Consider the following 25,816-nt stretch of genomic DNA (forward strand, 5'->3'; position numbering starts at 1 on the left):
ATTGACATAATGCGATTCATACAAAATGAACTGTCTCATTGGTTTGCTTATTTCGCTGCATGCCACCTAGAAGATCCCAACATACTCTCGTTATTACTCTTTTATCAACAATAAATATTACTTTGTATTAATTTGATATAAAAAAATATTATTGTTCTATTAATAAAGTAAAGTCTTAAAAAGAATAATTATAAAGAAACTTAATATTATGCAAATGAGGAAGGGCAATAGTGGTTTTCGTTAAGTACTGTGTCAGTTGGATTCATAATTAATAAAAATGAGTAGTTCACAGCAAATTATCGAGTTTAGATCAAACAGAGGTAATATATTTTTTAAATATTCAACATAATAATACACGATTTATGTTAATATGAAAATACGTGGTTAAATTAATATCTAAAAATTGCAGTGTTCTTGATATCAAGTAATAAATTCATTACGTCGATCGTAGATGAGCTTGTCACGATTTATGTTTGATTTGGATGTTGTCTTGGTTGGATGACTCTACTTTGACAAATGAGGTTATTGTTACCACCTTCTATTTATAAATATTCTCGCGAAAAGTTGTCTCTGTATAGTAAGTGTATGAAAGACCATGCCGAGAATTGGCTTTTCAAGTTCTTGTTTAAACGCCTTCTAAGCTTTTATCGGTAATTTCTATTACGAGAGATTTTAGATCAACGAATCAGTGTTCTTTGAGACAAGTCTGGTGGTGTTTTCCCCAGCGAACTGCCCTGCTCCTTCAAGGTCACGCCTTTGAAGTTACAGCGTAAACCGTTTAAAAATTGCATTTTTCATCATTTTTCATTTCTACTTTTGCTAATTTTCATGTTAAGTGACTTTATTTAGACTATTAGTATAATTTTGCTCCTAAGTCATATTTTACCTTTAACAAAGTGTCTTTTTAGAAACATTCAGCCATAAATATTTCTGTTAAACAACAAGTTACTTCTAGTTGCTGCATAATCGCAGTGGAAGAATTAATAACTCACTTATTATAGTCGATTATGGTAATATTCGTTTATATAGTATATAAAGTGTCAAATATTTACTTTTGAAAGCAAAAACTTTCTTTACTTAGCTTGACCTAAATCCTCCCCGTGATTAATATATGGAAGATATATACAGGATGAGTTTTTTATCTTGAGAGAATGAAATAACTTAATTGGATTTCATTATTTTGGGAAAAAGGTATACACAAAAGTTGTTGGGTTTTGAAGGGCCAATCAATTGATGACCTTGGATGTGACATCGACCTTCAATGTCATTTGAGGGTCAAGTCTGTTTTTTCAATGGGAACATATATTTTTGATCCCGGCAATGGGAAGAGCAGGAAATTTCACTACCTTTGACCTCATGGTTTAGGTCAAAGGTCAAGATTATTTTAAGGTTTAAATTATAAGCTTTTTCTAATGGGAAAAACCATACATTTTATTACTAGAATGGGCAGCAAAGTAAAATATTTTCCATGACATTTTTTCGTGACCTTATTACTTTGACCTTTAAAAGCATTCACTATTTTCAGCACTATTCAGGAGTAACAATATGGACGTAGTAGTTTTATGCTCCCTTTCAGGTGCTTATTTTCAGTGAGTACCCTTGCCTCTCACTATTGCGTTGCTTGGTTTCGGTGAGTCACTTTACTTCCTTGCCTATTCCTGTAATATAAAGTTTGGTTTCATTAGAAAAAGCTTATAATTTAAACCTTAAAATAATTTTGACCTTTGATTTAAACCATAAGGTGAAAGGTATATCTGGTTGTGAAATTTCCCACTCTTTCCATTGCCAGGGTCAAATATGTGTGTCCCCATTGAAAAAACAGACTTGACCCTCAAATGACCTTGAAGGTCAAGGTCACATCTAAGGTCATCAATTGATTGGCCCTTCGAAACACTACAACTTTTGTCTATATTTTTCCCTAAAATAATGAGATCCAATTAAGTTATTTCATTGTCTCAGGATAAAACACTCACCTTGTATAAGTTAGTAAATTACATAGATTTTTATAAGTAATTACGAGGGATATTTTACATGCAATTATTTTTAAGACTATTATTTAATTTAAAGGTGGTGTAATAATATCCCGCTGTATAAACTGTGGTCGTGACGCATGGACGGATTATTATGGGAATCATACTTGCAGACCTTGTACCCGGTTCTTCATATATTCAATTATAAAGAGATGTTGCTATGCCTGTATTAATGCTATTGGAATATGCACTTTCAGAAGAGATTCAGTGAGGAGATGTGAATTTTGTCAGTTACAACGATTGTATAAGGCAGGAGTGATGCCCGTCAAATTTGGAAGACATGAAAATGGATATTACATGCGAGATATGTATCCTATATTAAATCATTTATATTCATATAGACACAATACAGATGTAAATAACATTTTTCAAGGTATATGTTAAAATAAAACAACGATTTATATATAATTTTTATCTAACTAGGTGTTGTTATCCGCGGAAAGACAAATGATTCGACAATTTGTCTTCACTTATGAAGACATTTATTACGAATGGTTGACGCTGATTGAGACAGAAATTATGTTATTTAATCAAGGTCGTCAGGTAAATTTATTTTAAATCTTCGACTCACGTATGCATTACTTATCAAGATCAGAAAAAAAATGTGTTTTTAACGTTAATTAAGATTATTTTAGCTTGAATTGAATAAGCCTGAATACTCAAATATACACCAGTTAAACCTTGCAAATAATAACCTTTTCCAGCTTCTGGATGTCTCTACCATTATGGTGTTTGAAGCAAACGTAACTAAAATTATCTGCTTTAGGAAGCTTGCTTGAGTTGATAATAAGGAAAGCACAATTGACAAACTTTTTATGGTAATTAAAACTTGAGCACAATTCGATCAGCAATTTCACTTGGGATGTAAATTTGTATTTCAAAAGTATGCAATCTCCATTTTCGAGCACAGGCTGTATATTATCGTCATTGCAGCTAGCATAATGAAAGAGTAAATGGTAACTGTAGATAAGAGAACCTGGGAAAACATTGGAAATTTCAGTTGTTTCAACTGAAATTTCCAAATCTAATAACATCAAAATCGAAAATACTAAAACATTCTTGCATTGAAGGAAAGAAAAGATGTTCTGCTTACAATTATTTAAGGTGTTTTTCCTCAAGAAACACACTAAACAACACATGGACGATTTACAAATACCTTACAAAAGTAAATATTTTTGTGGGGCTGGCCCACTTTTCAGCTCAGAAGGTAGATGATAAAAAGTTACACAGTAGCCATACTGCATAACAGCAGTAATAGAAGCAAAAGCGTCAATTGAAATCTGATCTGTCTTATTTATATTCTGATATAGTCTTACATAATCTGGGGACAAATAAAAATATTATTTAAATATTATTATTTATGAACAAATAAGTTTAAAATTTGCATAACGTTATAAAACACTGGAATCGTTCTCAATGTGAAAGTGTTTTATGTACAGTACATGACACTATCTGATTTTTATTTGTAAGTCTAACGGTGTTCTTTTTCTTCAGATGAATGATGATCTTGACGTTCGTCAGAGAGGAATGATGATAGTTGCGATTTACGAATCAATTCATGCTCACGATGTGCTTGTATCCAACTATCGTTATATTGATCCCTACCAATGTAAACTATACTCCAGCTACTGTACAATAAAACCTATTTTGCACCTGTTACGCCTATATCTATCGATTTGTCCAGAATGTAAACTCGATTTGAAACAAATGCTTGCTTTCATTTTTAAGGTAAGTACAAAGTGATCATAATTAAAATGTACGTGTTTAGACGTCGCTGTAGAAAGAAAAATTGAATAGGCAAAATTTCAAACTGCCCATCAATATGACATAAGTTAAGTAAGACACCATCAGGCACGAGCACAATGACTGTTCACAGGTCTGAGAATTAAACGAACGATTTGCGAGTGTTTTTATACCAGAAATTCGATAAAAACGTACGGATTATGCAGATTAAGGGAATATAACTACCAAATTTTGCCTTTACCGAATTAACATTGTTTCTACAAATTGAAACCGAATACTGAAGACAGTATGTATACCAAATTAAACTGAAATTTCGCCAAGAGTTCTTTCTACGGACAACCCTAAACATTTACTCCTTAATTGTGATCACTCTAAATACTTTATAACTGTTCGTTTAAATAATTAGAAATAGTAAAATCCTTATGAAATGCAATTAATGTTTTAGGGTGAGATAATTCCTCCAGAGTAGGAAACCCAAAGATCACCATATCATAACAATTTGTAAAATATTTTGTACTTTCTACAGACAAAATTTGTGAATTTTATCTCAAATAATTTTAACGTGTAATTCTCTTTATTGAAACTTAATAGATATTTCACAATTATTTTCATGTATAAAATATTAATAAAATTTAATTTAATTTTATATTTGCACTGTTTTTTTATAATATTGAGACTACTTAAGAGATATTTTCAATTCTGAATAAAATAAAAATGATATATATTAAAGAAGTAATTACAGGAATCCTTCGTACAACATGGCTTCGCTCTAACACAGTTCGAGAATTTGGGAAATAAAAACTTTTGTCAAAGGAACAGAAGTGTAAGCTATACATAGAGCAAATTACCATTCAATAGTGGTCCAATTAAAGATTAGGATCGTATGAACAGGAAGCTAACCTTTGACGTTACAATTTAAATAGATGTAATAAAGTAATGTAACACATGCCGATCTTCCATATGGAAAAGTTCATCCATGGAAATTTTAATGTGAAAATGGCTCCTATTAAAGTATTAGACACGTAAAGAAAATCCAGAACACTTTATGCTACCGGCCCGTTTGCTCGGCACGAATCCGCGATCGGTGTACACTGGTTTTCCACTAGGCCTGTGATAAATCATTACAATGGATGCGTTCTGTATTTTCTTGCGAAAATGCGTTCTGTTATTTTCTGCATTTCTTAATCTAGTTGATCAACAAACAACGTCATTTCATTTAAAATCCATAAAATTAGGGCCAATCACTAAATTTTACAGATGTCTTGTTCACAGCTTTTAGTCCACAACTTCACAATAACGCTTAAAGCTGTAGTCATCATGTCAGTAGCGGATGTAGAGAATGGGCCAAGGGGCTTAGCACCCCCAAAGTAAAAGAAAAACTAGTATATTTTCCAAAAATATATATTTATTTACATTTTTATATTTTGTCGTGGGTTCTATTTCTGTATTACGTATGAATCAGCAGTTACGTAAAGTGGGAATTTCAGATTAAACCTTCAGTGCAACACTACGCTATGGTACTTTCTTTCGCGAACTACTTTGGAATAAAATTCGTCTTCAAGCAACTTATTCATATTATAGAAATCTATAAATAGTTGATAATGTAAAATATGTAATGTATTTGAATATATTCTTTCGAGTAATGTGCATTGGTCATTATTCTAATTTGGAAAATTCGTATCAGACTGTACAACTAAGTGTCAATTTATACTGCAATCAGACTTTTTACAAATTAAATACTTTCCACAATAATTCTGTATATTTCGAAAGTTGTTACATACAAATAACCATTAATTGGGCACTATATCACTAAACTTTGTAATTGGTTATGGATTCGCGTATCTATAGGCTATATTTCTCTAGATTATCTTCATGTTTATAAAACCTGAATATGGTCAGTTTTTCATAGAAAATTTCCCTGGAAATCATTCTTTGATAGATCTCTTTCATGAGTTTCGATGCGTTATCCAACCATACCAAATTATTTTAGTGCACTACCGTAGTTCATTAACTTTCAATACAAAGTAAAATTAAGCAGAGTAAATTTAATTAAGCTTCAGCTTATTCCGTAATTTTAGCACGAATCCTCTGAACAATTGATGCGAATTTCCTAGGGTTTGTTAACCATGTTATGGAAATCATTGACCTGAAGTATCGCTCGCGACCCAGAATCAAAGTTGTCTTCAAGCTCCGTTTCTCGAAAGATTTTCTCCATTATTCACTTTCTTTCAAATAAATTTATTTTTACTGAAATGTCTGGAAACTTAAGTTATTCTAAATTACTTGTGGCATGAAATGAAGAATCAGTTTGAAAGAATAAGTAAAGTTTTTTGCAAATCACACAGAAAAAAAGTTGTCCAAAATTTCATTTTATTTCTCAAATCAAAAACATTCTATCGAAAAATTTAGTTTTTATATTCTGATTATCTTTGATGCATTATATCATTACATAGCGGATAAAATACAATACGTACAGGTTTCATTGAAACATACGTTCATTTTAAGTAAATTCCTACATCAGAGTTAAAACATTGATAAAATTTACAAGTAATTAAGGCAATAAACCCTGTAATAAAGAAAATAAACTGTATTAATTCGACATAAAGAAAACGTTTTTTTCTATATAAAAATCAAAGTTAAATACAACTATTATTTTTTTATACAGATTTTCAGTATTACATACCGAAAAAACATAATTCTTTGCTTGTTCTAAAGTTGGAAAACTGCTTTCAGAACAGTTAAGAAACTTGCGTATAACATTCAAACAATCAATTCCGAGGTTTTGGTGAGCTAAAATATAGCATTTATAAGGATCAAAGTATTGAAATTCACACTTTAGTACATCGTGGGCGTGCAAAGATTCATCAACAGCTACCATAATGCATCCTCTTTTTACTATAGTTTTGTTCGACTTCGAAAAAAAATTATATTAATTTTGTTATATAATTAGGGATAAAGAATTATTATAATTACCATGATACTTCTCCGAGTTTTTTTTACTAATGGTAAAACAAATTTCATCCAAGCATCATTTTTTTTAATATTCTGAGACCAGAATTTATCTATCAAATTCCGTTCCGCTAACATACTCGCATTCTGAAATTAAAGCAAGAGAATTATTCACTAAATTAAAATTTTTAAAAATCTAGCAATGAGTTGCGTAACTTTCTTGGCTGTTATAAAATTATATTTAAAAATAACTTTTATATTATTAATGCAATGAATAAACTTATGTGTGACGCCATCTCTCGTGAGATTTTGTTATAAAAAAAATTATATATTTTTTAATCCTTATCAAATAGAGATGTGTTTTATTTTAAAAAATGTAAATACTAATAACGAATAACATCTTCATTAAGTCTGACCCTTCTCGAGATACGTCATATGACACTCTTCTACCTCACTACACAGTCCCTTATTAACCACCAAAATTACACATCATCAATGGCCTTGTACACAAGCTATCATGCCAAATTTCGTTCCTTCATCTTTACCCCATCCTGAGATATTAAGTAAAATAGACACTAACATACACGGAACTTTTTTTATCATCTTTTTCATATTGAGGTTCGAATGATGTGAAAACGTCAACATTCGCAAAAACTAGGAGGATCAAAATTGACAAGATTCCAATATGTTCCGTTGTTATGTATACATAATAGCCAGGAAAATAAAAAAATAACTACCTTAGGATCGTACTGTCGTACTGTTCTTTTTCTCAACTGTGGTAAGACGTCTTTCATATACCAGTTATTTTCATGTTTTCCATACATTTTTGGCTTCATTCCTAGCTTGTATAAGTACCATAACTTGCAAAAATTGCATTTAAGTCGTTGTACTCGCTGTAATCGACACATTCCGTCATTGTGCACACAGGAGAAAGTTTTCCTCTTTCTGATGCAATTAATGAAAAAATGTATGCAAGATTTACACGCAAAATATCCATAATAGTCTGTCCATGCTTGATGTCCGCAGCATTTGCATATAGAAACTATATTCCCACCTGAAAAGTAAATAAGAATGTAGATTATTTACTTTATCATATACTGTATTTTTATTGTTATATAAATTTTAAAAATTATTTAATGGAACAATATATAAAGAATAAAATTTTAATTACCTCTTCCTGATCTGAATTGTTTAATTTGTTCGACATTCGTCATATTTAAATGATTAAAACTATTTTAAAAAGTAATATATATTTAAGATAAAATCGTTAAAACTTTCCTGCTGCTATGAGAAAAATGAAGTCTCAATTATTCCTTTTATACGATAAACTTTCAGCAGTTATTTGCATAATAATTACAGAATCAACGATATTTTTTAATTAATTTTCTTATATTTTATAAATATTAATTACCAGAATTTGTTGAGATTTCTGAAATTATCAATTGTGATAAAACAAACAAAGAAGGTTTTTTAACACTTCCTTGCCTGCGGGCATTAAGAGAGCTTTATTTAGTGAGCATATTATGGTTCAGCCAGGCCCACAATAGGTTTGTTGGGTAATAAAGGATTGGGTCCAATTATCTTCCGAAAAATTCTTGGGGATTTTCGACCCGTGCGAATCGATCCCGGGCCCCCCAGAGCAGTAGGCTGCCACCTTGCACGAATGCACTTTTGACGACGTTCGTATAAATACGTGCTTTACAAAAATATTTTTTCGGTATGGCGTTTACGATGGACGCCATGCTGATCTGGATGTCCGGAATATCTGTAAATTTCTATCCCTTCAATTGTGGAAACAAAAAAGTCATCAGGAGCCAAATCAGGTAAGTAAAGCAAATGATTCAGCTCAACAATTTCACGCGTAGCCAGAAACTCTTGCACTATTACAACTTTCTTCACAATGTGGAAGCGCATTGTCATGGAGAAGAAACCAACGTCTAGTCTTCTGTCAACGGTTTTCAGACATCATGCGAACACTCAGTCGTCGATCCCGCAACATCTGATCACGAACTCTTCTACATTATCGAATGACTTAGAAGTTGTGGACCATTTACTACAGGCACATCATCAAGAGATTCGTTTCAATTGGTTCAAAAGTTTCAAGAAACGTTTGAACTAATTGTAAACACTTTTTTGTCACTGCTTCATCTTGTACACGGTTTTCAGCGTGTCATGACTTTCTGGTTGTCTTACACATGTTAAAGCAGAACTTGATGTGTACCCAATTGAAAGATATCATCGAAAACGTAATGTATCACCGAGTAACAATGATCACAAGGGCTAATTATTATAACATTATTTTATTGCTTAAATACTTTGATTATAAAATTGCTACAAACGCTCAAAATTCCAAATCAATTAACATAAATAATTTTTACGTTTCGGAATTCACTTTAGTAAATATTAATTACTGAAATGGCGAATTTTAAATTCTGATTTTGTTAGAGTTTGTATGATATGTGCGTAAAACTGTGAGTTTTCTTTGTCTGAATCTAAACATTTGTATATTTCTCAGTCATCGATGGATTCAGCGCTGTGTCTTCCTTCAGAATTCGTTTCTGTATGTGAGATGTTTTTTCATTATTTACATTAAACCTCAATTTCGTCAATAGAGTAACGATGTGTAACCTATAATACGCGATTTAAACTGTCCTTTTAAAGATGTAGGGTATTGTGTGTTTAATATAAATGGCGTAAAAATATGTATTATATCGCTACGTTGAATTTTTAAAATCAGATATAAATTCATATTTTGTGTTTTTAATTTATCGCACAATGGGTTTAAGAGCGCAAAACCAGAATGGATTTAAACAATTTCTTTAAAAATATCTGGTCTTGAATTGTTTAACATACGTAATAAGAAATCTGAGATGTTGTGTCGTATCCAGTGATGTACTGCTTTTTCCTGATGTGTAATGATTGTTAGAGAACGTTTTGTATTTGTGTAATGTATGCAAAAACCTTAATAGAAGACACTGGCAAATGCTTTCTTGTTAAGATTTCTATTGTTTGTATTGTACAATTGTCATAGAATGACTGAATGTACTGTACGAGTAATTGTTCTGTAACCTTCATTTAATTTCTACGACAGCCTTCTTGGTTATTTAAAGTTGTAATAATGTTCCCTGTTCTAAAAATGTTTAATTGACTATTCTTTTCAATTTTATATTCAATCAAGTTCTATCTTTCAACTTTCATTGAAATTTTATCAATTCGACATAACTAATGTGTATTTATTTGTAGAATAGTTAGTTCAGAACTTACAACGTATTTAGAGTATTTCTAGACATTAACTTAAATACAAAAAAAGCTTTAGAATTATTGAATTGCAGTAAAATAAGTTTTCATCAATTATAGTATCTAAATAAATTTACATTTGCTGTAAATATTTTGATTTATTTGAACAGAACATTTCTCGGTGTAATAAACTCCACAATCTGCGAACCGGAAAGTCTACGTTCTTACGTTGGATTCAACAATAATTTTCAATACAATTAGTTCGTATTAAAAGATAAACTCGAACGTAACATTCAACCTATATATAATGTTAATAAATTTTTTGAAACTACACTCTCTTCTCATCCAGATCGTAAATATATGGAATTTATGCATTCATTCTATCGTAACTAGCGGTATATACAAAACATGTGATATTTCATTGTAATAAAAATCTATAGAATCTAATTTAAAACGGTCGCACAAAAACATTAAGATGGCCGCGGGTTGGACATGTCAAATTTAGACACAATTCTTAAAAAATTCGTCAAAATACAGTTATAATATACAAATTTAAACTCACCTCCGATCGGAACGTCTTGAATTCAACAATAAAAACGCTTAAGCTAAAATTTTAATATAGTTATAATGTACAAATATACACTTATTTTCAAGCGAACGTTGTACATTCTAGAAGGATAGCAATGTTGAAGATTTATTGCAATCGGTTTGTCGGTCGTAGTTAAAAGATTTAGAATGTCGACTGAAGTCCGTCGACTGAAAACTCAACTCAGAAAATAACAATCGAGAGCAAAATGTATTGTTAGACTGGTCGACAATACATTTTGCTCTCGATTGTTATTGAATTTTCTATTGTTGAAAAAAATGAATTTTTACTGCTATTAATTTCGTTGTAAAGTTTATAAAGTTTTTTTTTAATGGATTTAACGAATTGTTCAAACTCATAAACATAAAAAAAATGTATTTATACCGGTTTAGGGTAGACAAAATGTAATTTATATATGATCAGAATAATTTACTTTTTTGGGGGTGTGAATTTTATCGGTTTTTAGTTGAAGATATTGTTAGAAAGCTAGCAGACATACAGTGAATAAAGATATAACGTTTTGATGGTAAAAAAGCAAGTTTTTTTGTGTAACAAAGATCATTTTCAATGTGGCTAATAACGGTCGATATAAAACGCGTTATAACCTGGCAATGAGCGAATTTACAAAATTGTTATTTGAGGAGCTGCTATCATCGAGCGACGAAATTAACAATAGGGTTACACCGCTAACACACTTTGGTTAAGACCATGCATCTAGCGCTCCCTAGCTGCCTCCAGAACCACTGGTTTATATCATTTTCTTACTTAGCTGCTTACTACTAAATTTTAATGTAATCTGTATGGGATCGTTTAACTACAGGATTATAATGCGTATCAGTTCAGAGCAGTGTCTGTCATCTGTGCTAATTAATTAATGTGAGGTTTGCCGACTGACTGCGTTAGTCAGTTCGTCGCGTGGTCACGACTATCGTGTGGAAGTGGAAAAAACTTTCAGAGACCTTCTTATCTCTGAAAGTTTCAAATCCTTCGTCGTCCTTCAAATTATCCATCGTAACACAGCTCGGCAAGCGAATGAAAAGTGCCCTCAAGAGTCCGACGTACGTTCCGCAGTTCTCCTTTCGTTCCCTCGATATCGTACGTTGAGATCGACGGCCCCGGAGCGTACGGCACAGCTTCGAAAGAAAGTCTCTGGAGAAGGGCTAATATGTGCGAAGCAAAACGTCACGAAAGAGCGACCGCAAGTCCCACGAGTCGACAAATCGGTCGCTGCTGATCTGTGATAAAACTTTCGATATTCTTTTCAAGATTATTTATTTCCCTTTTATGCAACATCCTTTTGTAATGCTTGTATTAATTTTAACACGATATTTAAATTATGTAAAAACGAAGCACTTCTGGCATTAAAAAAGAAAGAGTGTTAGTGAAATAAACGGAAAATGACCTCTGTCTATAAAATTTCGTGGTAACTTAACAGTCTCATACGTGCAATCTAACAAGCAAGTTAAACACAGTTTCTAACTGTTAGGCCAGGAACACACATGCGAAAAATTTTGTGGCAGAAAACTGAATCATAAATCAGCTTTCAGTTCAGTTTCTGTTTTACGCTTTTACTCCAGAACACACATGCGTAAAAATTCTGGCCGAATAGGAAACACCACTGCCAACAACAGTGCTAATTTTATTAATTTTTTCCTCTCATATATGCTCTCTATCTCTTTGTACCTTTCATTTTTTCTCCACTTCCTCTGCTATGATATAGAAAATTTAAATTAATAGACATTACGAATTCAAATAAAGAACGTGTGATCTAAATACTGGGCCTATATATCGATTCTACAAGACCTACCTGTTATTTGAAATTTTGCACCTATAGCCATCCATAAACGTTGTTTAAATACAGTGTCTTTACACATGACACTGATGTGGTCGAAGGGATTCAATAAAATCCTCTGTTTCATTTATTTTTTGCTTTTTCGAGACCGTCACAATTGTAGGGTTAACTCTCATTGCCGCCATTGTTAGAATATAAAGCACGTGTCTACTTTGACGTCACAGAAAAGACTTCTCTTTATTGGCGGAATTTTGGCGTAAAAAGTAGAGACATGCTCTACTCTATTTTCAGTTCTGTTTCAGCCAAAATATCAAAAAACTTTTTACGTTTTCTGTTTTATGTTAGATTTTACGCATGTGTGTTCCTGGCCTTAGAGAATAAAATTTCATTGAAAAAGCTCAAATTCTCACACCAAAACCACGTAGTATTATTTAGAGAACAAGTTTCTTTATAAGAATGATCATTTTAAAAATATGCTAATAAAAATATCTAATAAATTAACCATGCATATTGCATATTCAACTGTCAAATACAAGAAATACTTCATTAGAATAAGAATTTTGATAAATTTAAATCTTTTTACATTTCAGGAAAAAATCATTGGTAAAGAAGTCATGCTATGAATATATATTACATTCTTTTTCCTCTTTTTTTCGCCTAGTAAACAGAAAACGTCACGTTCAAAATATTAATTAAAAGAACTGATAAAATTAATCAGGTAATTTTTTAAAAACTGAGATATCAGCGACGAAATTTGTATTCCTTAAACGTTAGCATATGAAAATAAATAACTTACATACGAGCGGGTGAACAAACTTTATCGTAGGTGTTATACATTTCTTCGATTAGTCCAACTTCTTCCAGTCTTTTACCTTCCAGTACTGTTGGGTTTAAATTACTCGATCCACATTAATACTGATTGAATTTGAGTACTTTCTTTTTTTTAAGTTTAATTAAAGTGACATTGAAATCACGTTCTAGTCTCTCATTAGCATCGGCGAACGTTTTTTCGCAATCTCAATTTCCCGACTTTCTTTATCTCTTAATATTGCTTTTTTAGAAATCTTCCACTTTTCACTCTGTTACTAAGAGTGCTATAAACACTAGATGACGATTTAGTTTTCTCCATCTTCTGAAAATATTGTTGTTCGAGTAATTGTTTGCTTTTGCAGATTTCGTAATTAATCTTTTGTACGTCGATTAAATATGTCTGCTCTTTTTCATCGCGTCTATTTGTGTACAGCTGATATTCTTGACCGATCTTCCGATCCTGAATCTCGGTGCAAAAGACTGTTTCTTCTTTGCGACGTTTGTTATCGACGATGTCCACCGGTTCGCTAGTAGCTGTTCGTTTTCTATTTCTCTCGTCGTTTACTGATTCTTTTAACCTTCGGCAGTTGTGTAATGTCAGATCCCTGTTAGGATTGGGAATGCTTGTCGAACGCCAGCAAGCTTTAACTGCGCTGTAACATTCGTCATCCGTATTCAAACAACTCACGTTCTCCCATTCCGGATCCTTGATATCTCTGATTTCTATAGGATTATCGATTGCGTATTTCGTCTTTTTTGTTTCTTTTACGGACGGTTCTCCGGTTTTCGTTTCGTTTAGATTTTTAAAATCATTCACTTTATTACTGTTTATCCAGCTTTCTATTTAACTTTTAACTAACTTTTTCACTTTTTGAATTTCCTGTTTTGGTTAGTTTTTTTATTTTTCTGCAGGAAACACAAGAAGTAATGCAAGAAACATTTCATTAATTAAAATAAAAGTATATGTTACTTTTGTAAACTTTTTATTCTACAAGAAATAAAACGAGTTTGTATTGTGATTACAGGTGTTATACGATTGCTAATACTAGAAGAAAATAGATTTTCTAGTATCATCATCAGGCAATTGTGTATGGGTCAGTAATGAAACGAGTGTCAAAATTATCTCACGTTTTCTATCAGTAAACAACGAAACAGAAGAAAACCAGTCACATTTTAATCACAGATTTGTTCACAAACAATTATGTATGGTAGAGATGAGGTTTCATAATTTTAGCATTGTAAATTTTAACAGTGGAGATAATCAGTGGTTATATTCGTAATATTTAACAAGGGGTTCGCTAGCAGAAAATTTTTCCCTGACAATCACCGACAAACGAAATGGAAGTTTTGGCTAGAAATAAATACAATACCTTTTCTTGCAACCATATATCTAACAATCAGTGGCGTATTTAGAACGTAACGAGCCATGGGAGAAGGCCAGGTAACAATAGTATTTTAGAGCTGTCGACCTTTTTTTTTTATTTTTTTTTCAAGGCAGAGAAATTCTTTACCGCAATATGGCGCTTCTAGGAATAGGCACATGTCATCATCTCTCGAGATATATTATACTTTTTCTTTCGCTGTCCATAGCCCGACACGTGTTTCACAGCCATCTTGTCTCGCGCGCGTGAGATTGTGGGATCTCTCTTATGACTGGATCTACTTTCAAGAACACTCTTGAATCGATCGCGATTAAACCTCGATTGAAACGGTCGAGAGAGATCGCACCAAGACATACTCCCTGACCTTGCTCACAATCTAGATTGAAATGCTCGGTGCAAACGGGGTATAAGGCTCTAGTTTAGTAGTATTACAGAGTATAATACGTATATTTTAATATATTTTTTTTAAAAAAAAACAAACCCACTGAGAAATGTTCTGTGTGTTTAACAAGGTACGGGAAACTGAAAATTTTAACAACGGGTTCGACCGAACCCGTTCGGAAAACTTTAACAACGAGTTCGGGCGAACCTATGCGAACCCGCCGAATATCACCACTGGAGATAATCATTTCTGTCTCTCTAAAAAGCATTTTAAATTCATTAATTCTATAACAGCAATTACTGACACACTTCCCTTCCTCTACTTATTTTATTATCGAATGAGAGAAACGTTTCGGCATATCCAGTTTGTCGTTATATCCAATAGTCTCGTTACGCTTAGTAACCAGGGACCAACCACTCGGGAAGCGTGATTGAGGAAGAACGGCCAATCAAAATAGACGAAAGAAAGAACGGAGATTGATATAATCTCTGACAATCGAGGACACCTGGACCTCGGTTAACGTTCCGAATAACCAAAACGCCGCGTGTCAACGCGCAAAAAAAAAACAAAAAAAAAAAAAAAAACAATTTCTCGTCTGTTGTGCCAACCCGTAACCCGTGCCACTTTCGGACTTAAACCGTGTCCCCGACTCCAACGGACGAAGTCTCCCCGTGCCTTACAGACTCCTCAACGCCACTGTCCCGGGCCACCTTCGATCGACCATCGAAGAACCACATCGATGCTTAGGACTTTTGATCGATGTCCAGAACAGTCAGCCATTCAAAAGTCCTAAGCAAACTATTTTGTACACAGTGTATGTTTATTTTATGTTAAAATAAATGGTTTTTGTCAGATAGTTGTCGTTTTTGTCTCTACAGCCATTACCCATGTACGAATGGATTCTAGACCATTACCGACGCGCAGTTAATTGATTTCCCCTGGAAGTCGGCTTCTTACAGAAACACAGCTTTCCTATCATCAAATGTCACGGCACGCCACTGAAAGACAATACTGCGATAAAGTAGCAAAAATATTATTGGACGATGTAATGTTAATTATTGTTATAATTAATCAGTTTTTATGTAAATAGATTTCTTATTTTTAAAAAAACTTTTAATAAATTTACGTATTAGTAAGCAGGGAAAAGCCTGGAAGAAAAAGTCTACCCTGCTATAGCTAATTACGTTCTTATGGATGTGCGAAGACATAAAATTTTTATTTGTATTTAATGTAATTTTTAAAATATATTTCATTCTGGTTTTTTAGAAATTTGTCAAAAAACATTTCATATTTGTTTAAATTCACTTGTAATGCCGATAAAAATATTTACTAATTTGTTTTTTCTTAACCTCATTTAATGAGTTGACATTAGTAAGTGTCTCAAAGCGGAAATAAATGTATCATAAAATATATATAACAAGATTTAATTTATTTCTCTATGCTCACTTTTATTTCTATAATAGAAACAGATTTAAAAACTTTTTATTAAACTAAGAATCCACTAAGGGAGAAAATACAAGTATGAGAAAAATAATGTACAATGTCAAACTGTTAACATTTGACAAAAGCTCCCGACATGGGCACATAGCCAGCCACACAACTAACAAAACAGTATATAAAGTGAGGAGTCGCGGGGATGACATGGGCACTTAGCCTGCCAAAAGTAAACAAAACTGAGACAAGGAGTGGTGAAACGCGAGTTTACAAGGGCTCTTAGCCTGCTTAGCGCGTACAATATTAACAGAGGATGTGTGGGCGAGGCAAACAAAGTCCAAGGGAGCGGTGAGCGGTGGAGCAGCAGGTGAAGAAGACTTGTGGTGAGGATGTCCTACGTTTGTAGAGTTGTAGCCATAGATGTGGTTGGTGAAGATCTCTCTACTCGCTTTTATTGTGTCACTCACCATCAGGCGCTTCATCGTTGCGGCATATTTTTTCGGGATGGCCAGGCGACGTAATATAGATTCGTTGGCTGGGTCCCAACCACCCAGCGCGCCGACCACGAAGGCATCACAAAAGGTATTGAAGCCTTTATTCCTGAAATGGGAAACTAAGTTTTGACACTTACGAATTTTGGCTGTTCTTGCAGTGGAGAAGGCCTCTTCCCCATTTTCAAAAGGGACCGTAACGTCCACATTAGTCGCCTCTTTGACGGCGTCATCAATGTATACCAAGTCTGGTCTGCAGTTATCCGTGAAGTCCGGGACTCGTTGGTTGATGAGCAGGAAACCATTTTCCTTGGTGAAGGCACTGGAAAGGCGGCGAAGGATGTTGTCATGTCGCTTTGTGATGCTGGTCATGCTCGGTAGGCAATGACACAGGACATGTGCTAGGGTTTCATTGCCATACGTGCATCTCCTACATTTTTTTGCCCTATTACCAAACCTTCTGAGGCCATGCAGGGGAACAACACTCAAGCGGGCCCGGTGTATAAATCTCCAGTCTGCAAATTGCGTATACCTACCGTCCCGCAAGAAGTGGTTGCTCTCCCTGCAGGCACTGGTTATCCTGAACGCCTTACCCTGGTCAGGTTTCCTTTGTAGAGAAAGAAGATGATTAAGCCTGACCAGACCTATGAGAATATTGTTGCAGTTGTTCTTGCGCAGAATGTTGCCGTTGACTGCTAGGGCAGGGGGGCCCTCACCCTCGACCCATTCAATTGGGAGCACCTTCCTCAGGTGACGAGTCGCATCACGCAGGCGGGTCCAAGTCGACCGGATGTCATGGGAGCGTAGACCAAACTCATCTTCCAGGGAGCCGTTCAGGTATGTGCAGATGTCCCTCGCTGATGGTGCCCTTCTGATGCGTTTGTGGATGATTGATGTTAATGCACCTAAGGCTAAGCTGGTTACACGCTCATCACGTGACTGGAAAATATGGAGAGCGTGGTTGATCTGGGCTATGTCTGCAAAAGAACTTAAAGGAAGGAAGTTAGCACCTCCTTGATTATGGGTAAGGTAAAGTATTTCAGCACTTGCTCTTTGGGGCAAGTTTAGCCAGCGCTTCGCAAATTTTTTGAGAGAGTTGTCGATTGCGTGCATCTTTTTCTTCGCAGTCGTGCCTAATGTTAGGTGAAAAGTCAATTTTGGCAGGACGAAGGTGTTGACTGCTTCGATTTTTTGCCATGGGGCAAGTTTAGAGAAGTGTATCTTCTCCATTTCCTGAAGGACTTTATCTGTAACTTTGGCCGCTGTCCACCCCGTTGAGAAACCCGTTGGCACGCCTAGATGGTCATAGAAGTCTTCCGGGCCGAGGGAGGGGATGGGGGTACCATCGATGACAAAAGTAGTGGGCGCCGTTGTGTGTTCTTTCCCTAGAATGGACAGAGTAGCACATTTTTTAGGATTGATAGAAATACCTGCCCATTTCGCCCAGTCAAGAAGACAGTCCAGCTGCGACCAAAGACCCTGTTGGGAGGAGCTGATCAACACGACGTCGTCAGCGTACGCAAGTATGCCAAAGTTTCGGTTGTAGAGCTTGTATCCCAGGTCCAGGGATTCCACCATGCGGATCCCAACTTCCAATGTGAGATTGAATAATATGGGGCTGATTGGACAGCCTTGCCTAACACCTGATTTAACAGGGATAGGGCTGAGGTAGCCACTCCTAGTACGAACCTGAGTGTTGTAGTTCCTGTAGAGGTTCTGTATGATGTCGATTGAGTCCATGTGGAGGCCAAGCCACTTGAGACTCTCCCAGATGGTGGAGTGAGGGATAGAGCCAAACGCGTTGGCGAAGTCCAACCAGGCTATGGCTCAAATTATAAGGGGTGAAAACATATGATACCGATTTGTATATACAAATACAGCGCAACACGCCTCCACAGTGCGGAGTGGATCTAATTTGAATCCCGACAAACACCAACGCACTGTTGTACAATACAACAAACGTCTGCATTCCTTGTACAAAGAAATAGCGCTAAGGAAGGGCACCAAGTTGGCGTACTCGAGGACGCGATCTATCTACTCGCTTCTCAGAAACGCTAAAGACAAACCAGATATGTTAAGGGCGCCAGGGGTGTATAGTATCCCGATAAGAGATCACAGGTTCCAAAGGGACCTGGTATACATTGGATCTACCAAGAGATCTGTTTCTGAGCATAGATATGACGTGGCCAAAAAAAGACATACCACCGCCCTGTCGACGTACGCTATAGACCCCGGTATAAGAGCAGACTTTGACAACACCAGACTCATTAAGAAGTCGTTTAAAACAGACCACATCAGGGCTTTGGAGACCCTTGAGATTTACAAGGCTACCAAATCGGGGAAATGTATTAATTTCAAAGAAAGTAACGTATTATCGTACGCGTGGCGATATATCTCTGAGGTGCATCCACATTGGTAGTCATGTTTTATTCCTGATTGGGTAAATTGCGTCGTTATTATGGTAGACTTCTGTCTATTAAATTTACGTTATATCATTCATCATTACTGCACGCTGGAGACGTTCGATCTTTTTTTGAATTTTGAAAGCGTTCGATTCTTTTCGCATTCCATGATCAAAACGAACCTGACGAAGACCTCGGTGGAGGATCGAAAACGTTAGTTTATTTGTTAAATGTCGTTTTGTGTACCGGGAATTTTAAGGTTTAAGAGGCTGTATTGGACCCAATAACACTTACTTTTCACCATTATGTAAATCACAAAATTATGCTTAAAATAGGAAGTGGGAGGGCAAACCTTTTTCATCTGTAACTTGTATCCAAAACACAAATTGTAACCACCATATTAAGTTACAGCCAAATTAAATAATACAACCAGCAAACCATAACTTCCAAAAACAATTAAAATACTTTCCATAGATATATAACAAACACTCAAAGAGCTGTTAAAGTATCAATAAAAAATTGACATACGTATGTAGAGGCTTGATACACGTACAATATTATTAAAAACTGCACCAGGATTACAACACCCAATTTTTTACAATTAATTTTATCATGTTGAAACGTAATCACAATCTTTAAGCGCCATATTAGCGCCATCTATCAATTCATACCAACGGTAATCAATTTGCATACCTTCCGAGTTATTTATTAAATTATTTTTTTGTTTTCTTATTTTTAAGTGTTCTTTAAATTTTCTTTTATAAATATCTTATTCGAAATACAAAGTTTTTATATTATTACGGTTAATTTTACAACTATAGCTATTTGTATGGTAGAACCACGGGGAATTACTGTACTGTACTGTAAATGTTTTAACGTAAAACTTCAAAAATAAACTTGACTATACATAAAAAAATAACCAACTGCACTTTAACCCGCCATCTGTCAGCTTTGTTCGTAACTTCGAAAGTTCGTAAGTCGAATGTCCGTAAGTAGAGGACAGCCTATATATATATATATTTACAGAACTTGAATACCTATCAAATTCCCATCGTATTATTATTATAGTATGGATTTACGGAATTTTAGGATAAGGGAACGAATAATATGGAGACTTTACTAAAGAAAAGTGTCTAAAGAGACGATTTTCTTAGGGATGCCGTTTCTCTAATAACTCTGTGTGGCCAGCTTATTGGTGAGGTGCGAATCCTCGACCAAGATTTCACGGCTTTTAATCATTTGATAAATAACACTATAGAGATCTGAACTATCTGTTTCAGCAAGAGTTGTTACTGTGTTATACTGCCAAGAAACGACACCATATTTTTGTGTTTTTTCGTAATATCTTAAGTTTTTGTTATATTCTGTTTCTATATCTTTACATGTATAAACACATTTCAGGAATTATCGTTTAATATCTGATTGATTCGAAAACAGTGTCGATTTACATTGTCTTATAAACATCGTTATAAACACATTCGTAAAGAATCTTTAATAATTCATAATGTGAATATTTTTGTCTTATTAATATGATGTTATCTTTTTATGTTTTTACTGATGTTATATGTATTTTTACGTATTTTCTTTTACGTAGTCCTATACCAGTAGTAAAGAAGTAAATCTTACTTTATATACTTGACATTTTTAACTGTAATTAATTGTGATAAATCAATAAATAAATAATATTCACTATATTAAAAGTAAGGCGAGTGTTTGCATTGCCACTTCCACTGCCTCACTGAAAAAATCAATTTAAAAGCGTAGTTTTAAAATTAAATACTTAAAAACATATTACAAGTATAACTAATAACGCATTTTAAAAAATGATTTAAGTAGTTGCAAACTATAATGCTTTATCTATACTCATTCATAGATTACATTTAATAAACATAATAATTGCAGAAAAACATTTTCATTTAAAGTACACAATTCTACAGATGTTTTTTTTCTTTTTTAATTCGTTTTCGTGAAATTAATTTCATAAAACTGTGGACAGTTTTGTTGTTCATTCGAAATGCTTTTCAGCTTTTTAAAACCCGAGAAAACTGAATGTAATGTTTTTGCCATCTGAAAATTAAATTTAACTCAATTTATATTAAATACAAACACAGAATTTGTAAACAATGACGAAACCGCAATTAAATAAGAAAATAATACAACCTTCAGGGGAATTCTCTTATCAATAATAAAAAATCTGCCTATTGAGAGACAGAGAGAGACTTTTCCAAATCTTTTCATGAAGTTCAACATCTGAAATTATATGTTGGACGTAGATAAAATGTTGTCAAAATTAACTGGCATAAAGTTTTTTGCAAGGTACGTTGATGACATTCTGATCATATATAATAGTGCTGTAACAACAAATTTGCAAATCTTGGAACAAGCTAATAACATTAATCCAAATATTAAATTTACTCAAGAGCATGAATTAAATAATCAGTTAAATTATTTGGATATAACAATTAAACGTTTTGATGATCATTTGGAATACTGTAAGTTTGAAAAACCATGTAATACGAAAAAAGTAATTAATTTCAAATCATATTGTCCTTTAAACCAAAAATATAATGTATATTTAATGAAATTAACAAAGATTTTTTCTAGAACAACAAATATAGACCAAAGGAATAAAGAGATTGTAAATACACATAGGAAATACATCTTAAATGGATATCCGAGAAAATTATTAACTAAATAGTACAACAGATTTCTTAAAAATAGATTTAAAGTTAAACAACGTCCAGAAATAAAGCAGTATGTATCCTTTCCATATATCAAAGGTATTTATGAAAAATATAATAAGTTTCTTAATCAAAAATTAATTAGATTGGCTCCATCCCAAAATAATAGGTTATCGGAACTGATGATTGTAAGAAGTACTAACAACAAAAAAGATTTATTGGAAGAAGATGGAGTAGTTTACAGATTAGAATGTACTGTACATGTAACAACCCCAGTTATTATGTTGGTGAAACTAAAAGAAAATTAAAAATCAGATTGTCGGAACATCTAGCCGCTGTAAGATTAAAAATTAGTAATTCTCCTATCTTCCAACATTGTAATATTAATAATTGTAATATAAATGTTAATAAGTTAAAAATTGTATTTAGAGAGAAAAATAATGTAAAGCGAAAAGTTAAAGAACACTTTGCTATTATTATGCAAAGTAACAATGTAAATTTGAATACGGGAGTGTTAACAGCGGAATGCTGGGAAGTCTTTGTAAATCATTTAAGTGGTTTTCTCCACTGAGTTACTGTCGAGAAATGAGCTTTGTAATGTTAAACCTACTGAAGAGGCCTGGTAAAGGCGAAATGCATTTAGGAGCATTGTTAAAGTAATAAATGATATTTTTTCTCTGCGAATTAATTTCGTTTTAACTTTTTATTAACTTTAAGATTTTTTAAGTTCATTTTATAAATGTTTTGAGAAAAATTTTTTAGTTATATTTGAGATCTATAAGTCGGAATAGAAAGGAAATAATTTTCCGTATACTTTTAACAAGTAAATTTTATGAAATATATATATAATTAGTTACCTGTGTACAATATATATTGTTCAATTTGCTGGATAGTAGCCATATTTTACATTGTTTCAACAATTAAAATCGTACAATCATGAAAGAATTTCCTTTATGAATTTGAACTTTGTGACTAAATTTCGAATTAAAGTGAATTCTATTGAAATAACTACAACAATAAAATTTGTCTACAATTTTATTACTTTGTTATACATTTTTAATGAATTAATATTTTAATAATTTTATTGTTTAAATTTAAAAATAACATATATATTTCACTGTGAAGTAATTCTTTTTAACTTACAATTATGTTCCAATTATATTTTCTAAGTCATTTTAAAAAATGATATGTAAGCATAATTTAATTCTAGTAATAATACGCAAGCAGAAATATTATGCAAATACTTTCTATATACGATTGAATGTTCAAAGTGGTCGAGGCACCTTTGGGTAGTATCTATGGGCACATGAATAGGCTATTTAAGTTATGTCTTATGAATATATTACTTTTTCTGTACAGCAATTTATATTGGTGATCAGATGGCCGGTGGGATTATACTATTTCTCCGAAAGTCAATGGATGAAGTGATATTTGTATTTATTTATTTATGATATCGCATTTTCGTTGCGTTGTCTGAAAATGAGTTAATTAGCAATTAACAGATCCATCAGTTATGAAATGGATTAAACTACTAAACACTCGTTTTGAGTTTGCGCTTCACTAACAGGCATGCAAACTGGGGCTTTCAGGAGTTTCTTTGATGCATATAACATTAAATGGAGGACAGTTTCCTATAAAAATTCTTCCTTGCATACACATTTTACAAAAATTACGTTGCCTTATTCAATCAATCTTACATAATAGAATTAAGCGGTTTAAAAATTGTAAAATTCAATACGTTCTGCTTTGTAAATCTACCTTTTACGTAGATATTTCATAGAATTCTTTAGCGCTGCTTTCTTGCAGACACATTTCTAATATTCAATAAACTGGAAAATACTGAATGTAACGTTTGCACCATCTGAAAATTGTCAGTACAAATTTGAATAATTCTTACAAATATTTATAAACATAAATATAATACATGTAAATACGTAAATATACGAACTTTAATGGGAAAATTTTTCTTGGCATAGAAATAACCCCCAAAAGAAATTCTAAGCGGAATTTTCCCGAATCTTTTCATGAAATTTAAAATCTGTAACATAAACATATCAATTACAAAATGAAATACTGTAAAAATATATTAAATATACTTGCAAATAACTTTTCTTCTAAAGATAGTTGGCCATTTGCAAATATTCGTATTTCTTGAAATGAACTTTGCATCTAGAAAACAAAAAAAAATAATGATACAGTTATTAATGTAACTATATTTAATGAACCGGACGTGGAACATTCAAAAAAGTTTCCAAAACAAGAAAATGATTACACTTATAAAAAAATTACCGTAGAATTTCGTTAATCCGGCACCGACCAAAAGACAGTTGTGCCAGGCATTTTGCAAAATTCGCTAAGTTATATGTGATCTCATCATTAAAGATATTGCTGTATATTTTTACCAGTGCATGCAGCTCTATCTCAGACACAGTTCATTTAATTACTCTCAGGATCAGTCTTAAAAATTTATAATACATATATACTACTTATAATTCTTTCCACTTCAAGGGCACTGTCAGCCTTTTTCCATGCTCATTATGGGTTTGAACAAACCCACAATGTAAGCGGTCGGGTAGTGAGAAATAGCTTCCTACAAATCTGAAACAACCCACCCGGAGAAATCCTGAGGCTGTTCGTTTGCACTCAATTCCGGACACTCCAGAACTTTGTCGTACGTCTGTGAGACCCGGGATCGAATTCGTATCGGCGGTTTCTACAATTTTTTCATTACGTGTTAAACGCCTTGGCCATTCGCATTCAGAGTTACAGATGACAGATGCCGCATTAACGAATCTCTACTGAATTGTAATCGTGTGAAAAAACTTACTATAGATGTAACCGAGGAAAGGCCGAAGCTAAAAAGCATACAACCAACAGAGTAACTTATCATAATTACGAAAATTATTGCTTTTAATTTCAAGTCATAATCTTCAAAAATAAATATATAATAAACCAGGCACGTTTCTATTATCAGAGTATTATATAATAACATAAGTGGCAAACTATTTGCATTAAGTTTCTCAATGACTGACCAAACTTCTGAATGTCGAAGCACCAAGTTTCTTAATTTAGTGTTCAAACTCGAATGATTTCTTTTCATAAAGTACATATCAATCAAAATCTCTGTGAATGAACTGTGAAGTATAACGATTAGAGATATGAATAACAATAGAAAATGAAACACACTTCCTACAAAAACAATGCTCCAAAGGCTCATTTCTACCGAACAAAATAGTATTTCCCAATGATAATTATTTTTTATTATCAAAGCCGGTACGACAAATACGATTACTACCGTCACCAGTACACTGATAATACATACTATGGAAAATATAATAACACGCCACCATAACTGAATATTAATTCTTATCTTCTCTTGTAAAATATTGTCAATTCTTACATTCAAAATGGGATTGATTTTCTTACTTCTTACAAATGTAAACAAGTATGATATAGTAAAAGAACCAACAACGAATGCTATTTTCACAAATATGTTATCGTTAGCTACAACCATTAATATGGCGTAACAAGGCACACGCTGCTTCAGTGAAGGAATCGTCACGAAAATGCTGATTAATAAGTGAAACCAAAGCAAAATTTCAATAAATCTTTGATAAAAATGTTTCAGAATGCCATAAACACAATGCAAACGATAACGATTACAGGGAATGAAATATTCCCAACCAAATAATAAACTGGCTGAAAAATATGGTTGCAAGAAACATTTCAAACAAAATTCTCTTTTGTGTTTTTGGTCCATTGTCAAAGATTTTTAATGAAAATCTTGGTCGGCAGTTTCGTCGAAGGTAGCTAGCTGAACGAGGATACGACAACACACTACCTAGGTTACCATGGTAATGATAGAAAACAAGCTTCGATCGAAATCCATTAACAAAC

The 25,816-nt window shown here is 33.3% G+C and overlaps 1 protein-coding gene across 1 annotated transcript; it reads right to left on the reverse strand.

Annotated features, from left to right (window-relative positions):
* Nucleotides 1-6,207: 6,207 nt before the first annotated feature.
* LOC136970986 (peroxisome proliferator-activated receptor gamma-like) lies at nucleotides 6,208-8,033 on the reverse strand. The gene is made up of 5 exons (XM_067265468.1): nucleotides 7,894-8,033; nucleotides 7,460-7,776; nucleotides 6,747-6,869; nucleotides 6,457-6,684; nucleotides 6,208-6,339 (listed from the first exon to the last, which is right to left on the reverse strand). The coding sequence occupies exons 1-5, from the start codon at nucleotides 7,934-7,936 to the stop codon at nucleotides 6,325-6,327; spliced, it is 726 nt and encodes a 241-aa protein (XP_067121569.1). The 5' UTR covers nucleotides 7,937-8,033; the 3' UTR covers nucleotides 6,208-6,324.
* Between the last annotated feature and the right edge of the window lie 17,783 nt (nucleotides 8,034-25,816).

This window comes from Centruroides vittatus, unplaced genomic scaffold, assembly GCF_030686945.1.
Source record: "Centruroides vittatus isolate TY-2023 unplaced genomic scaffold, ASM3068694v2 contig_223, whole genome shotgun sequence".
Taxonomy (NCBI): Eukaryota; Metazoa; Arthropoda; class Arachnida; order Scorpiones; family Buthidae; genus Centruroides; species Centruroides vittatus.

Coding starts and splice junctions, on each gene's coding strand:
- LOC136970986 (XM_067265468.1), bottom strand. CDS start 7,936: ATGACGAATGTCGAACAAATTAAACAATTCAGATCAGGAAGAG. Junction 7,777..7,893: donor ACAATTCAGATCAGGAAGAG/GTAATTAAAATT, acceptor TTTACTTTTCAG/GTGGGAATATAGTTTCTATA. Junction 6,870..7,459: donor TACGACAGTACGATCCTAAG/GTAGTTATTTTT, acceptor CTTTAATTTCAG/AATGCGAGTATGTTAGCGGA.